This window comes from Ambystoma mexicanum, chromosome 10 (assembly GCF_040938575.1).
Source record: "Ambystoma mexicanum isolate Mex_15411 chromosome 10, UKY_AmexF1_1, whole genome shotgun sequence".
Taxonomy (NCBI): Eukaryota; Metazoa; Chordata; class Amphibia; order Caudata; family Ambystomatidae; genus Ambystoma; species Ambystoma mexicanum.
The window spans coordinates 781,588,840-781,606,736 of record NC_090932.1 but is presented as its reverse complement, the minus strand read 5'-3'; the positions used below and the strand labels follow the sequence as shown (position 1 = coordinate 781,606,736).

The 17,897-nt window shown below is 42.9% G+C and overlaps 1 protein-coding gene across 2 annotated transcripts in view; it reads left to right on the top strand.

The window, feature by feature from the left end:
* Positions 1-17,897, top strand: part of CCNL1 (cyclin L1) — a 319,029-nt gene that overhangs the window by 78,812 nt on the left and 222,320 nt on the right. For both annotated transcript variants that reach the window (XM_069618436.1, XM_069618437.1), the window contains exons 4-5: positions 3,806-3,926; positions 4,217-4,281. In XM_069618436.1, coding sequence (XP_069474537.1) covers positions 3,806-3,926; positions 4,217-4,281 — 186 coding nt within the window. The remainder of the gene's footprint in view (positions 1-3,805; positions 3,927-4,216; positions 4,282-17,897) is intronic.

The window sequence follows — 17,897 nt, the reverse complement described above, 5'->3', positions numbered from 1 at the left end:
GTAATTGCTTTACACCCCACCCATGCCGCACTTAGTTTTGTTGCTGTCTGTTGGCTGCTGGCTTCCTTTGCTTCCCCTGCGGACACCTGCAGACACGCCTTGGAGCCACTACTGTAGGAGCCGCCCTTTGCCTCGGGGCCCTTAGCCAAGGGGGCTGCCGGGCAGAGGGATGCCCTGGGAAGGTCTGTTATGACCAGGTGGACGCACCAATCAGGGGAGCTGGACGGGTTGGAGTGGGAGGGTGGGACTGTGAAAAGGCCAGACATAAACAAAGGACTACACCCCACAAACTACACCCTTTGGATGCAGCCCAGAAACATAAAAGGGCTCAGAAGCCAAAAGAAACACTAGACAGGCACCAGATTAGCACACAATGCTCACCAAAAATATAGATACATAAATGATTCAATAAAAAAATATATATATATATAAAAAAACTCGCACCACTCCAAAAGAGGGCATAAAGCCTGCCAAAAACGGGTTACAATCATTGTGAAACTACTCACTCAGAATCAACCAGCCCCTAAAGATGCTTCGACACTCGTTTCTCCTGCCATATCCTTCCTCATGGCAGTCCTCAAATCAACAATGTTGCCTTTTAGTGCATCTTTTCTTTAACGCCATTTGGTAAATCAAGCTTTCTATCTTTAAAAATAAATGGGTAAATAAAACAAAGTATGTTCATGACAAAGAAAAAGGTAGCCATTGTGATGTTTCTTGCATATGTTCGGGAATGGCTGTATAGGTTTGGCTTCCGGCTATGCCGCAGGGGCACAGTGGGCATTTCCTGTGGGTAGTGCAGGCAGAGCACGCATGCTTGGGACTTTTTCAGACGGATGCTTGCTTCCCGGGTGATGGCCACAGGCCGTAGTGGAGATGACTGTAGTGCCACCTATGCTCTTTCGGTTTGCATCGCAGGCTAACCCTGGAAGCATTGGAGTGCAAGCGGAGACGGTGAAAAGTCCTGATTGTTGCAACATGGCATACTTTAGATGTACCTCCTATCACAATGTAGGGTTGGTTCTCAGTTGTTGTGGATGTTTGGCACAATTAGTTTTTTATTTTGACCCAGGTGACCTTTTAATAATGCTATTGCGGCAGTGAATAGTTTTATCCTCCTTTTTACTCATCTGCTATGCACACACTACTATTGGTGTAGGAGACAGCCGTGCCCCCTAGTTTACCCAATTTGAACTACTAAAAGTGGCCCTCTTCTCAAAGATAAAGTGAAATTTAGTAATTTTTTTCCAGTCTTGCATGTTCATGTATGATTACGTTAAAAGCTGCTTGAACCAGATTGCGACTGCATCCGAGACCACGTCTATGGCCTGCTATAGCTTAAAGGGTGCCTTTGCCAAGTATGTATCCAGTGCCAACAGGGCAATCTGGCTAGCCCTCAATGAAGACTACAATGCACCAGTGTTTTGGAGATTGAAATCTCTAATAAGGGGGTCACATGTTGATTCCAAATTAGACTACGTATTGCTTAACGAAGGATGAATTAAAAGCTCCCATTAGACTAATTTTTACCTTACTGACGTTAAGGCAAATGGTACAGATTAGTTGTATAGTCTCCTCAAAGGTAACCATGACCTTCAGCTGAGAACAAACGTCCTAGCAGAAGTGAAAAATCCAAAACGGTCTTGTTGCAATCTGTGCCTTTTTTTAGACGATTGCGTTTGGCTCCCATGGCCCCTCAACATTGGTTTTGCAGACTAGGGCTAATTTGAGTTGTAGTCCCACAGATCACTATAGTTTTGTGTAGGAAACATTTGTATATTTCATTCAACATTGCCCGGTTTACTGCATTTTCACCTATGCTTCTCAGATGACATTTCTCTTACTGTGTAAATTGGGTATATTTCTTTTTGTGCACTTTTACATTTCGTTATTTCCCAACTTTAACTCAGTGCTGATTTGTCATCCGTTTTAGGGCTGTGCTAGTTTCCATAGTTGTAATCCAGGATTGCATATTCTTTCAATACTCCTCATTCCACTTTGCGTATGCATTTAATTTTTACTTTAGCATTTGTAATTCTTATGAAACTTTGATTATCAGGGTTTTGATTAGGATTCCAAAACTAAACTCATGCCAATGACGCACATTTGGTAGAATTTTCAGCAAGCTTGCTAACCCAAATGAGTAACTTGGAGTATCATGACTTGTCCAAGGCTGGAAATCTATTTCGCTTGGGAGATCTTGAGCCTTTTATTAAGAAGAGCTGCTTGTTGTATTTTATGTCTTCATTAGTATGCTCAATTTCTGGGAACTACTTGGGCCCTTATGGTATCCGAGAGGAGTCTTATTTAACTTGGTGCACAGTTCAAGGAGTTGTTTGTTTCGCCAGGCCAATTGTTGCGAGTATACCCATGTGACTGTTACTAAAGGAATAACAAGGCACATCTAGTATATATGTATAGCATAATGGGCTATGTGTAACAAACAAATTAAGTATGTGTGTCCTGCTATGCACTTGCTTCTTCCCCCAGGCAATAGAACCAGATTACTTGGTGATGCCTAGGAGCAGTTTTCTATTGCCTCTAAAGGTCTAATAATCAGGAACCCCTGGGCTTAAAGCATCACCACCTAATCAGAACTACCATTGCATGAGCTAGAAGATTGCAGGCTAAACCTCTGATGGGATTTGTTCCACTATTAGTTGATTGATTATGCTTGAACTGTCATGACGAGGTGTCATATGCCTTAAACTGTCATATGCACATATTCAGGCTTCAAAGTGTGCATAGCCTTTGGTGAGTGATGCATTATTCTCTGTAATTAAGAAATGGTGTGCTGTATGGCTAGTAGTAACTTGAACTTGCCATTTGTACCCAAATATGTTTTTATGGGCACTAGGGAGATAAAAGTTGCTCCTGTTAACTGTGCCCCTTTTTTGTCAAGAAAACTAGGAGAGAAATAGTGGTCAGCGTTTTCAGTCACTAACATTTTTTAGTTATTCTTAATTTGCTTTTCCATTTTACTGTTCACACGAAAAAGCTATTTTTTTCATACATTATTAAATGTTTGTTTTGCCTCTATTTTTCCCCCATGGGGTGCTTGGAAGAGGGCGCACGGGAGCACAAGGTTGACGTTCAGGCACTCATTTACCCTCTATGATGCTACTGCATCTCATAGTTTTAGTGGATTATTAATCATGTATGCACTGAAATACATGTAGTCACGTCACCTCATGCAACTATTTAGCCTATACGTAATCTTACTATTCATTACTCTATCTACAGACCACACACAATGACAACTGTCCCATTTTGGAGAGACCTATAAAATACCCTTTTTAGGAAAAACATCTTTAAAGAGGAGAAAGTTCTGCTTAAATTAAAACCTTTGCACTGGCTGGCTTTCAAGATTTCATTCCTCGCACTTCACTGAATTCAACCACTGCGATATGATCTTTCAACGTCTGTGTAGAAAAAGCAAATTTAACTTGGCTGGTAACTACCATATCCGTGCAAGTAATTGATGTCGGATTCTGCTAGCTATGAAATTGGCTTTTTTTGTCCTTCATTGCTGGTGGTCTTACAAGTGGTATTCCAATGCTTGAGGAATCCCCTGCCTGAGCTGCAACCTATAATGTAGGTTTCTCAAATATTACAGATCAAAGTAAACCTAGGAAGGCTTATTGTATAGTATGTTGTGACCTTGGACAGCATAAGATTAATGCTTACAACATGTTTACATGAGTTTAAAATTCGCTGCTGTTTTAGTTGGTTGCAAGGGAAAACTAAAGTAAAAGTTGATTTAGAAGTATCCAAAACAGTTTTGGTTTTATTTCCTGTGAATTAGGACTGCAAGCCCACTGATTCTTGATCAGAACTACATAAACACCAAAAATCAAGTGATCAAAGCAGAACGAAGGATACTGAAGGAGTTGGGATTTTGTGTTCATGTCAAGCATCCCCACAAGGTGAGTTGTAGGGCCTTATGGTAGTTCTGCTGCTTCATTGGCAAAGTTATTACATACTTGTCTGTTTCCAATTGCTTGCATGTTGATAAATAATTGCTTGCATGTTGAAAAAGCTATGTTTAACTTTACTTTCCATTTGAGATTCTTTCAGGCCTTTTATTGCATGACTTCATGTAATTAAAATAAAACTGAGCACTGCAGCCCATAAGCTGCTAACATTGATTGCTATTAAAAAAAAAAGTGAGGTCTGGGGCAGCATTTGCTATTATCTGTTTTGCTTTCCCCTACAGATCATAGTTATGTATCTTCAGGTTTTGGAATGTGAACGTAATGAAACGCTCGTTCAGACTGCATGGTAAGTTTTTAAAATTCCATTATTGAATGTGCCCACTATAATATCTAGTATTCCGTTTTATGGAAATCCCTGCAGTTTTTAAAAGCAGGCCAAATACATCAATGGGAATTTAACAGGGGCACATGACGGAAAAACAGCCCACACTAAAGATATGTATATAGTGATTGTTCGTGGTAAATCACAATGATCGGAAAGAGAATTAAACATAATGAAAAGTAACCAGCTATACTGCTACAGAAATTTAGAGACCGCAATCTCGTACCTATTTAAACTAAGAACACATAGGAAATAGAAAAAATACTCTCGATGTGACTCTAAAGACCAACAAATGTGGAATCTGGTTCAATAAGGTAATTAACCAACATTAAATATAATTTATTTGAGAAGCATGGTTCATATCACAAACACATTTTAAGGCATCAATGGAGCATTAATAAAGAACGTCTACTCCAACTCGAGTTTTGTCTACATGGGTCAGTGGATTAAAAAGATGCCTCAGCCTTAATCGGGGTGAGGGATCTCAATGGTAGAAAACCTAGAGCTACCTCAAATGATTGCAGGTTCAAAATATTGGCAAGTTCTTCTTAAAGAGCAAATAAATGTCTATGTTCAAAACATTTTTGTGGAAAACAAATGTATCAATTGACACCACTTTGTTTAAGTATGGTGATTACTTGAATGGTGTGGTGAAAGTTTGACAATGATTCACCAATTTTAAAGTTTGCAGGTCCTCTTAGTCCAAAATCTGGCAAAATGGCTCCAGTGACAGAAAGAAAAACAAGGAAAACACAAATCAATGTCCAGTGCAGAACGGCATGTGCCTAGTCCTGTTACACTCATTTATGTAAATGTTATGGCAAGTAGAATAGATGTCAATTCACCTACTATTGATAAAAAGTAAATCCCAGGCCTGCTAGCCACATGACCACTTCGCTTCACTGATTTGCTCCTTTTTACCTTTACTTTGGCAGACTGGCATATGATTCCTGCTTTTGGTTCTGTTTCATAAGATATGGATCTAGCCTAGCAGTTTCTGGACTTCCTCAGTCAGGTTGAGGACCAGATTACTACTTTATTGTCCTTACCGTATATACATGCACACTAATTTCTAGAGGAGGTTATTGGCACCTCTGCAATTGGTCTTAACGGAATGTAGTGTAGATGGGACTTGAATAGTTATCCCCCTTGTGTTCCTTCCTGTGCCTGGGTGAAGCTCACCTACTCAGATTTTCCTGAAGTGCATTTATCCTGGTAGACTCAGGTGCTTCCTTCACCACATCTGGGATACCCAGGGATTGCCAGAGTGCAGCTGGAAAATCTTGTATGAACACATTTGCAATAGATCCTAGGCACGGTTTGGGCACCTAGCTTGTTCTCTGTTCAGGTCACCTAATGCTTTACTAAAACATCTCTCACTCCCAGACCCTGTGAAAACAAAGGTGGGTGGGGGGTGCAGACTGATATTGGTAACAGTTCCAAGGTTCCCTTTGGGCCTAATTCATGTAGTACTGAAACTAGCTCAGAAGTGTTGTAGCCAAATTCCACCCTTGCACTACTGTCATTTTGTTCAAGAATCTGGTTCAGAGTACACTATAGGGGTGCAGTGTGGCTCTGTTACTATTGAAGTGCTAGTCTTCACCAATAATAATTTCTATACTAACGCACCAGAAGTAGCAAAACTGATCTTAATGGGGTAGGAGTTACTTTAAAACAGCATTGCTGCACCTTTCTGCAGAGTCTGAGGTAGATCGCAACTTATTGTGCAGCATCAGGCAGGGATGTTTGGGAATGGGAATGTTGTAACTGACAGCTAGGTAACCTCCTAACTTTATTGGAACAGGATTTAGATGTGAGGGCTTGAAAGGCTTGTACGGTTGTCACTCGGCCCAAAAGTCTCTAGCAAGGATTACTCCCTAAACTGTTAAACTTCCTTTAGAGAGTCCAGGGAGTGGTTGAACTATTCTGAACTATTTTATCTGGACCCTATAGTCCACAAAGCCAGCCTTGGCAAAAAATGGTGAGTCCGTACCCAAAATTGGATTTTCAGCAGGTTCACCAGAACGCTGGAGTGTCGAGATGTATGCTATTCCAGTATTTACTAATCTGTGAACCCTCTCTTGGTAGTTGTTTCCGCATAAGTAATGGGATTCAAGCATCCCTCCCTGACCTTACCTATTTTCCTCCGTGTTATTCAACCTATTTTTAATTGCTAACCTGCTACATTCCTTGGGTTTTTCTTGAATTGAAAGAAATGCATTCTTGGAACCACAAGTCTACTTTAGACCTAGCAACAAAAAATGTAGATCATCCATTGATGGGCCTAGTATTGAGATGATTCACTTGTTTCATACAGGTGTCATACTCGTGCTCACTGTACGGCTCGCACTGCAGCATTGTGTGCCATTGAAGATGGCATTGGCTGCATGGCTTACCATAACCTCCATGACACTTGAAGGATTATTTGGAAGTTGAAGCACAAGCAGGCAAGCAAGGAGTCTCCCCCCACCCCCCCCCCCAAACCACCACCACCAGCCACTTTTGGAAACCCCTGCTCGGGAACTCCTTCGATGTAGCCTCTTTGGAGGGATATGTTTGGCTCTTGTCTTTCCAGAAATTAACCCCATTGGAGGCTAAAGCTGGGGGCAACCTCAAGAATCTGCATTTAGGGGCCGCATCCAGTCTCAAGCCCAGTGATCCTTGGTCTATATCCTTCTAGATCCTTTCTAAGCCTGCTCAGAAGCCCTTTGTCTTCTGAGGGCAGGCTCAAGCCTTTGACTGGCAAATCTGTCTACATTTGCCCCTAGTGAGTTGGCGGGGTTGGTGGATGGAAGGATTTCCCTCCATCTGCTGCAGTGAAGGGCATTAACATTTAACCCCTGGATCCGCTAGTAGCCGGTTGTCTTTTGGCCTGCTTCTTACGCTCTACATTGACAGTTCCATCTGATCAGGGTGGGCTATTAAGAACGTTTGGAAAAATATTTCCAATAAAATGATGCAGGCAATTCTGTTTCTGGGAAAGGGAGGCCTGTTAATCTGGCCCCCATTTCATAATGCTCCAATGCCGAAAACAATTCCCTCCGCTCCCCCAGTGTCTGCAGGGGAAGCTGGGTAGGTTCAAAGGTCACATGCATTCCTAAACGGCTGCTGCAACATCAACAGACAGAAGGTGGCTTTTTAAGGGGGGAATCCTTCCTTTTAGTTTAATATGTGGGCTTCAAAATAAGGATACACTTGAACACAGTTGTGGATTGTCTATTCCAAAGTTCTCTGGCATAGAGGTGAAGACTGACGTCTTGACAATCGCCATGGCAAGGGCGTATATAGGATAATGAGCTCAATGGACAAGGCCTAAATAAAATATTAGGGAGTCTTTGAACAATCCACTGGTGAGGGATGTGTTGCCATCCAGCTTTGTTAGAACTGGTTGTTGCCCAAAAGGGAAGGCAGACTCCAATGCAAGCTGTAGTTGAGCAAACAGGCTTAACTATGGGCGGGAGGAGAACTGGCAGTGGAGGTACAATAGTCGCCACAAAATAATTAACCACGCTAGTACACTGAAAAATATGCACTTTTATTACAAGATCACACAATTTGATTGAAAAAGTAAGTAATTGGTTAGAAATAGCACATTGCAGAGCATAGTAGATGACCACATTCACTCTTGACCCTACAAATCTGGTGGCAGAAACAATAGATGTAGACTTCCAGAGGGGAATTTGAGTAGACCCTAGACAATCGGTAATCGCCATCATGTTCAGGATTCATGGTTACCACAGAGCACTTAATTACAGGTTTCCTAATATACTCAAAATAAAATTAGGATACGTAATGCATATGTACTCCATACAGTTAAGTCACTTCAGGGGGACACCATGTACCATGTCCAGCACAGCAAGGGAGGATATATTTTAGTAAATCCATCCCTAGGCCCATACGGGTATATTGCACTCCAGGGAGGGAAATGATAGCAACAATCATGATACGCTCTTGCCTAGGATATACATTGCCATACATAGATTCCAAAATCCCTAATAAATTAGGGGGATCCAAAGCTTGGTAGAGAACTCAAGGACCCCAGAAAAGGCCACAGTCTGCGGAAGTACCTTTAGAGTGTTGCTTGTCAGTTACAGTTTTGAGAAAAAGCAGAACAAAGTCTGTAGGCTGACAAGTGGTTAGGACGAAAAGCCAGATAAGCCCATCCCCCTTCTCACTGGGACCCAGAAGAAAACAATCAACCCCAGAGGGTACACCACTGGATTGTTCGAGGCCCAGCAGTCCCTGGAGCAGAAAAGGAAAGCAGATATACACCCTCAATGTAGACAAATGGTGAAATTAGTTTGAAAAGGACCTGCAGAGCACAACTTCTACAGACCAGGGGGGAACCTGGTGTAGTATCCTGCAGACAGTTGCAGGAAAGTAGAACCTAGTAAGTAAACTGTACTGTTTACACTGCGGATCCAGTCACCCAGATGCTTGAACCATGGGCGAACAGTGATACTGATGGCCCAAAAAACAAAAGGCTTTCATAGGAGTGGGACCGGTCATCCAAAAGTGGAATCAGCGGAAGAGATGGCTACAAGAGGAGGGAGGGAACGGCAAACATGAATGGCACACCACCAAAAACGGCCCGGTCATCAGGACAAACTGTGTTTCAACAACCAGACCAGCTGATTTGTTGGGGTTTTGGGGGTCCCAACTGTTAGTGGAGTTTTCCTAAAGTTTTACTGATAGTAATAGTTTAGTAAGCTATCCCAGTGGTTTGTAGATAACTAACTCTTAGTATCAGTCTGTACTAACTTGGGACCTTCGTAGAGTGGCAGAGCAGTCCGGCTTATTCTAAGAGGAAGATGTGAGCTGTAGGTAAGTACACTGAACCTTAGTTAGACATGCACACCAAAAACTTACACTTGCCTTTTATATAAAATTATATATTATATATTATATATATATATATACACACACCAGAATCATTTTAAATAATTTAGACTTTTACACTAGAACACTTCGGAATACTTGAATACACTTTAAAGGACACTCACATTTGTATTTGTTCACGGTTAAGGGAAAACATTCTCATCGTATTATCGGCTATTACGCACACCTGCGGTTTCTAACCGTTCATACGGTAATGCCTTTACTCTGCAAACACATATTTTAAAGTCACTTAAAGGGGGGAAAATAGTAAGGGGGGAAAATAGTGTATCATTGGCTTGGTTCAAGGTTCTAGAGAGGGTCTCTTCGCACAGCAAGTTTAAGTCCAAAAACTCAACCCCAGCTAAAGGCAGTTTGGAGAAGGGCTCAACTTCTTGACAAGCAGCAGACTACAAAGATTTCTTCCAGTCTCTAGTGTCATAGAAGCAGCTAGTTACAACTAACAAGGCAGACCTGACTCTATGAAGGGACACAAGCAGCGGCTTGAGTCTAAGTTAAGACCGCAAGGTGCACTCCAATGCTCTGGAGCGAATACTTGGAATTGGGTAAACAATACCTTTACCCCACAGTACCTTAGGTTAGAAGAAAATGTTTGTGCAGGATGCTCCGTGATGTTGCAGCTCTGGACCCAACCTCCGGATTCCTTGGTCTGATGACTGAAGGCAGCACAATGGATGTGATCTCTCAGCAGCAGTCTCTAAGGAGGACCTGTTGCACGACTTTCTACAACTTATTGTTTCACTCTGCAGTTTTGGTGCCTTTTCTGCAGCCCCAACAAAGAACACAGGTCGACAGGTCAATCTTCTTCGCTTCCTGCAGTCCCACACTCTGGTTAGGGGATCTGGGCGAGTTGGATCAGATCTCTGGAGTGTCTTTACGGGTGCGGCAAAGATTTTGACAGATTCAGCCTTTCCATGACTATGCACTCGAAATGGGCAGCCATCTCCTGATATTGGAGTTCTGCACCTCTGGAAGCTCCTACGACCTAGGGATATGGCTCAATTCAAAGTTCGTCTTCGGACTGCTTGTTCCCACCAGCCAAAAGGAAGGAGTTGTCCTCTTCGGAGCTGCTAGTCACGCAGAAAACGGGGTCAGTACAGCAGTGGTCACTTCACTGTGTTGCAAAGGGTCGGCGGGCGTCTCCGGTCGCCGTCTTCTTCGGTTACTTCAGCTTCCCGTTTTCGACTTGCTTTTCACTCCAGAAGCCTCACCTTATATACAGTTCCAGCACACACTCCTCTGCAGTCTCTCTTAGCATTTTATAGAAGGGGTAGTTTGGCTGTCCAATACGGACAGCCAGACCCCCTGTGGGAGCCGGTCCTATTCAGGCACTCTGGCAGACAAAGGACAGGGGGTGGAAGACTCCTCCCCCATTTCCAGCCTGCCCAGGCACTCTGGAACCTAGGCGGGGGATACCCAAGGGTTCCCGCCAAAGGTAAAAAACTGACACACTGACCTCCCCATCCCAGAATGGTAGAAGGGCTAACCAAGGACAACACGTCATAATGGTGAAGAAACAAATTAGGAAGCGGAGTAGGCTCAGATGGGGAGGGATGAGGGGCAGGCAGCAGACACGACAATATAAATGCAATTTTTTTTAATATAACGATATGTACTGTCGTATATTGTTTTGGTTGTAATAAAATTAATAAACTGTTTAAATAAAAACGTCATAATGGTGAACAAAGAAGGGAGGCCCCAAGTTGGTACGTGGGTGCCCCTATTGTGCACTACCGAGGCTATGGACATAGCCTGCGGTATAAAAAAATTACACAGTAGTTGGTAGTACACATCCACTGCCCCCAGCCATAACTAGGAGATAGAAAGTCACAGGAGTAGTGAGAAGGCGGACACAAAGTATCCCTTTGGCACTTCACTGAAGGTGTTGTGTGCCAATCTTTGACCATAGACATTTGGGAGAGTTAAGTAGCTCCCTGTCCTTAAGAAATGTAGTTACTCAGGATATAGAAATATATCATCTTAGAGGACCCTAAGGATCCCCGGCAACACTGTCCATAAGAAGCTGTGTGCTGCAGTAGCAAAAATACAGATACCTTTAAGAGCTTTGGAGCAGATAAGACTCCATAGTACAGGTAGAATACAAAGAATAGAGTTCCAAAAGACAGCCCACAAGAATGTATGAGTGGATAAAGGCTTCACTCATTCAGGATTGAAAGAAAAAGGTCCAAAAGTCCAGCAAAAAGTGCTGCGGCTTCTCTAGGAGAAGGGATGAAGCATAAAAATGATAAAACTCATTAACCCCAACACCCTTCCAGGTGGTGGCAGCAGCTTCCAAATCCAAGTTAGGAGAAAATGGGTGTGAATTAAAGTAAAATGCCTGGCCCAAGCAGATGAGAAGGACCAGCAGCAGATCAAGAACGAGCAGAGTGAGGATATCGCCCCTGAAAATATAAACTGGAGCACAGGTAGGGAAGCAGTTCCACCAGTATTGCCAAACTGGGGTCTCCGACTGTGCTACAATGGTTTAGTGGCAAAATCACCCAGCAGGTAAACCGACCTGCTCCCCTTCAAAAACTATGGCAGAACTGTTTCTTCACTCACAGGGCTTGGGTAAAGCCAGTATACTGATACCATTAAGGTATTAAGAGGCTTTGCCAGCAAGCTAATCAGGTTGTTCTCAAAAGCCACCAAACACCCAGGCCCTCCCCACAGGAAGTGTTGCCTGCGCAGGGCCAGGAACTCATGGAATATGCCTTCATGGGCTCACAAAGAGCTCATTTGTGCACAACTGCCATTTTAGGCCTGCCTCATGGTTTCCCTGAAAAAAGGAAGCCCCTAAAACAAAATGGCAGAGAATAGAAATTTAAAGTAACCCCAATGGCTACCATAAAAGTACATTGAGCCACTAATGCGGTAAATCGGCTTGCACACACTAAATTAAAATATTAGCTGCCACCAGCCTACCCCCTAAAGCAAACATATGGTGATACAATCACCCTAGGGCACGAATGGGTTGCTTAAGCACCCCTGGGACGGGGTGAGCCTTATGATCCAGCCAGGACTAGAGGTGCTGGAGTCTGGAAACCTTATGGACCACACATGGGATGTAGTGGCAGGCAAAGTTACACTCGCAAAAATGGACTCCCCCAAAAAATGAATTGGGGAGGTAGGTGGGGAGGGGGGGCTAAAGGGGGGTCACAAAAAGACAATGGGCCCCATAAAATGAGACTGTGGAATTCGGCCATAACACACTGGTAGACGGAGCCGTGCTCACTGGAGAGGACAGAACCCGGCAAGTGGTTTCTACAGACCATCCTTGTTGGGAAGGGCAGAAGAAAAGAATCGCCTTGTGCCTTAGACACTGGGCTGGATCTCCCAGCAACCACAGAACTATGGAAATGACTCCTGACTTCTTCTACATCTCTGAACCTCCTAGATGAGGTTTGGAACATCGATGGTAGACAGTCTCCACATCTTTTGAGTCCCGCTCAATGCCAAAGCTCTTCTGCTTCCACTTCTGAGACAAGCCGAGTCTTCTACAATCCCCAACTCAATACTGCCTGGCTTGTTACCAGTTATCTGTCTTCAAGTCATTGCTGCTGCAATACCCAGATGCTGTGAGCCAGCAAGTTCCATTTTCCATTAAAGGCAGTCTTCATTTCTCTGCACCGGAGGCTGCCAATGTCTTCCGGTGCTGCGACCCATCAACTGCCGTCCCCAGGATTTTTAACCTGCAAGCTTGTCATGGTACTAGCACTGCATAATTGGAAACAATTTGCACCACTCCTAGATTTGAACCCCAGTGAAGTGCTAAAAGCTTCCTGGATCGATGCTGAAAAGCCTGGCTCTAAGCTGTTGATCACCAAAGAACATATCTTGTTTGTAGTGGTCCTGTACCCAGTGTGGATCATTCTATGCCTTTTTCAAGTACATTTTACATCTGCTGCTCAAATCAGTTGCTTGCAACCTTTGTCTCCATCCAGTGTCTCCTATTCCTTTGCACGTGTGGGTCTTTAGCTCTTTTGTTTGTGTGGCATCTGTATCCGCTCACACCCCTTCTGAAGAGCATAGCCTGTCCTCGGCTCACGTTCCAAAAGAGGTAAAGGAGTTGTATACCAGGCTGGCTTTGTTTGAGTAGTAATGTGGGGCTGAGGAGGTGCTTTAGCCATTACTCCCTGTTGCGCTGCAGAGCAGTAGTCATTTAGTCAAATCCTTCTTTTCGCCCACTCTTGCAATTCTACACCCTCATGTGCTCAATGTCTGGAAACTGGGTCTTGGAGTTCCTCCTGCTGAGAAGGGGCTATGTTGTTCTTTACCAGGTTGTTTTTTTTATGGTACCCAAAAAGGAGAAAGGAGGCCTGCTTGCCATCACTTCTTTCAACATTTCTCTCTATCAAAGTTAATCACTGTGGGGAGACTACACAACCCTTGTTCTCTTGGTATTGGGAAACCCACCTATTGGTATAGGCCTGTACTACACACGTGGGTAGTGACTGAGCAGCCAGGCTTACCCCAAAAGGGGTAAATGTGAGCTGTAGAGGTGTAGCAATGAAATCACCAAATACAAGTAACACACTGAAGGTTTTTAGTTAACATAATTATTTGTCGTTTTTTTGTTTTGTTTTTATTGTTTGATCAAAAATAAGATTTTACAATTCATTGTTTCTAGAGCATTTCATCAGATGCTCGAAGTGAAACAAAACAGGTTTCTACTTCACTTTCGCGTAGATCTTACAAGCCTGTGACAGAACACATTTTTGTTTTATTTATTTTATTTTTTTACGACTTCTGGGGCCCGTTGATGTGTCACAGTACAGATGAGTATGCTGAATTATGGAACTGCTTGGCTCTTCTCATTTAGTAGATTGTTCTCGATATATTCAGTCATTTTGGCGAGTGCAATTTGCCATGTGGTTTTTTTCTCCTATCAATCGGCACCACCATGTATCCTCTTCGGCCAGGATATCAACGCCTGCCATGCATGATAGATATCGTTGCCTGATGGCACTGGTAGCTGAACATTGCATAATCAGATGCCTTAATGTCTCTTTTGGTGGATGAGGATTGTGTTTACAAAATCGACAAGTATTTGTTAATGCCTGGCCCCGAATGTGCAAAATCTCGTTGCTTTTGTACAAATTCAAACGTGCTTGTAGAATTAGATTTCGAACCTGTCTGCTAGGACATTGTCTTACATAAGCTTGTAGCTCATTTCTTTTAACCATGTTGCTTGGTAGATGTCTGGTGAGTTTTAGCTTTGCAGCATCATCTGTTGTGGAGGCCCAGTCATTGTCTTTTATTCTTTTTAGAATTTTACAAGGATTCATTGAGTTCCTCCTCATTTGATGCAATGTTATTTAGCACCACTTGATTTTCATCTTGCCAGTCTTTTAGCATGTTACAATTTCTGCTGTCCATCTCACATTTTAGTAGTCTAAAGACCTCCTTGCTATGTGCCATTCGACATTTTTTATATAACATCATCGAATTGCAGGTCACTGAGCATTCTAAGGATTGCAAACTTAGTTTGCGTCTTATGGCTGTCCCTGATGTTGATGCCGGGAGGTGTGGCACTTTGCGTCAGAATAGAGCTTCTAACTTGGCCCATAGCTGTTTTGGAATTGTGGGCATTGCTTCTACGCCATGTTATAGTGGGCACCACTTTCATTTTGTAGAAGTTTATCGTTGGTACTAGTGAAAATTTTCCAAATTTGCCATCAATGACTTTGGCTTGGGCAGCTAGTTTTTTGATTTTTGAATACAATTCTGCTTGCATGTCAGATTCCTTTTCTGAACTGTCCATAATCACTCCTAGATATTTGAATTTTGTTACAATTTCAATGTTGGCTTCTCCCAGGTGCCAATTGAAGTTGGTTTTTTGTTTCGTCCCACAATTCTGAAGAATCATGACCTTCGTTTTACTCGTGTTTATTTCAAGATGATTTTCTACGGCATAAGTTTGGAGAGCAGGAAGTTTCCGTTGGAGCCCAATTTCAGTTTGGTCAAATATTGTCAGATCATCTGCATACAGAAGATGTCCGATCTGCATTGGACCCAATTCAGGTGGAAATGCCCTGGTAGATTCTTCTATTTTTTTGATGTCACCGATGTAAGAGAGAAACAACACTGATGCCAATGGGCATCCTTGTTTTAACCCCGCGTGCGCTTTGAATTTAATCTGATGGGCACGCCTTCCCGATTCAGTCGTACTCTGAGAGGTGCTATGGTGTAGCGCTTGAATGGGGGCTAATATGTTCTCTGGACATTGCCAGGCCTTTAATTTGTTCCATAGTACCTGTCTCTCCACCCGATCAAAAGCCTGAGTAAAGTCGATGTATACTACGAACAGATGTTGCTTGTTCTAGCGTTTTTTGGCTTTTAGCGTGCTGCATGCCAAGATGTTGCAGGTGGTTCCTGCATTTTTCTTAAAACCCGCCTGATAGGGGTCATTTCATTTAGTTCCAGCTGCCCAAGTTTGGAATTTGGTCATGAAAAGTGAGGCATAAACCTTGCCCATTACATCAAGTAAAGCAATTGGTCGAAAGTTCTCGGGATCTGATGGATTGCCTTTTTTGTAGTTCGGAATGATTATGGCTTTGGACCATGACTGTGGGATAGATTGTGTTTCTGCGCACTGCCGGAAGATCGCGCTCATCAGACTGGCCCATTCTTCAGGGTGGCTTTTCAATTCTACATTAGAAATGCAGTCTGGGCCGGGAGCTCTCGAGTTTTTTAGTTTCCTGATGGCGTCAAGGATGATGTCTTCTTTGTCTAGATTGATCCAGTTAGGACCCTTCTGTCGCTGTTTTTCACCTGGTGGCTAACCGCTGACCGGAAATCTTTGCGAAATGCTTCTCCCAGGTGTCTTGATTAATATGGTTTAAGATTTGGTTATCTAATGTTTTATTTGCATCACGTATTAGTGCCCAAAAATTCCTGCTGTTCGTAATAAGGGCTTTAATTATTTGTTCTGCGTCAGCTTGATGTAATTTGTGCCTGTGGAATTTCACCCAATCTTTGTATCTTTTTTTTATGTCCTTGATGTTCTCTGACAAGTCTGTGTTTGACACCTTGTGGGCTGTTCTTAGCGCTCTCCCGTATTCGCGCCTTTTCTCAACCAGTTCTTTTTTTAGACATGCTTGCTAGTTTGCTTTGGGACAGACTCAAGGTGCCTTTTTTGTTGGATGTATGGAATCAGTAGTGGTTGATGATCAATGCCGTCCATTGCTTCTGAGTATGTATTTGCAATATACTTAGTGGTCACTTTACTAATGCCTGCAGTATTTATTCTTAATCTTGTACCTTGCGCGGTGGGCACAATCTAGGTGGTGTATTTCGTACTTTTATTACTGGTTAGAATCCAGGCAGTTTCGAGCAGGTTGTGATCGCTCGTAGGGGTGCGACGCACCTTAAAAAGTTTTGTAATAAGTAGTGATTGTGATACAAAGATGTGATCAATGGTTGAGGCTGCGGGCGGACGCTCCCACGTTGGTAGTCTGTCTGCTGCAGGAAATGCATCGTCTAGATTATGTAGCCCCTGTGATTTGCTGAAATTTGTCCATTCTTTGCTTCGTTGTGCAGACGCCTGTTGGGCAGCTGTTGCTTTCTTTGATTCTTTGCATGTCGCATTTAGCTCTGTATCCGCTCCATTGCTTGTGTATTTATTTTTATCGTTAGCCTTAAGGTGTTATCTGATCGTTGTTGTTTTACTACTTGGCTTTTCTCCCTTATTTTGGAGGATACTTGGTTTTGTGGAAGTGTGCGATGTTCTCTCTTTTCTTCATCATTGCTGGCCTTGTGATTTCGTAAGTCTAATTCGGCCATTTTCTTTGAGGTGTGACTTTTCTGGTAATTTTGTCTTTACATTTTTATGCAACGGTTCTGTGTGTGCTGATTTGTCACGTCTGGTTCTTGTTGAACTCTGTCGTCTACACGATGAGGCATTTTGACTTTCATGAACCTGATCAGATATGTCTTCAATGTAGAATCCACACCTGTGAATGTTGTATTTGTGTTTTAGGATCTTGTTATACACAGTGCGGGAGTTCAAATGGAGTAGAGTGGCGGCACCTGACTGATTATGCCATGGTTCCGCAATTTTAATGTCAGCCGAGTGCACGTCTTGCAGTCTCTCAATAGAGTGGAGTATAGCCATGACAGATCTTCTATTTAGAATGTCATCGGTATTGCAGGTTCTTTCTTGACTATCCATCTGTCTCTACCTTGTCTGTCGTATTTGTCGTGAAGCTCTTTTGATATTTGGCCTCTTAGACCATTTTCTTTGCATTGTCTCTTGCTTGACTTGTTGGTTTCTGTTTTATCCGAACGTGCATGCTGATCTTGGTCGTAGTTATTTTTCGTTGAATTTCTATTGGATCTTTCATTTTGGTTCCCGTGAGGGGTGCTGCATGAGTCATGACGTAATGTTTGTGATTTCTTCTGTTTTTGGAGGGTTTCTCTTGTCTGTTTACAGCTCCTCTCTCCCTCCTAGATGTCTTTTCCTGCAGGCTTTCGATTTTGTTTCCGTTTGATTCACTGTATTTGCGATCCTTGCTAGGCGTCTTCGTCTTGTGGTTTGCATCTCTGTGACGCCTGCCTGACTCACTATTCTGAAAGTGATATGTTAGACGATTGCGCCTTTCCTCTAAAGTTTCGAAATCGCGCTCCTTTTGAATTTTATTGTTTCCTCCAGTTTGGGCATTTGATTTTTGGTTTGGGTGGAG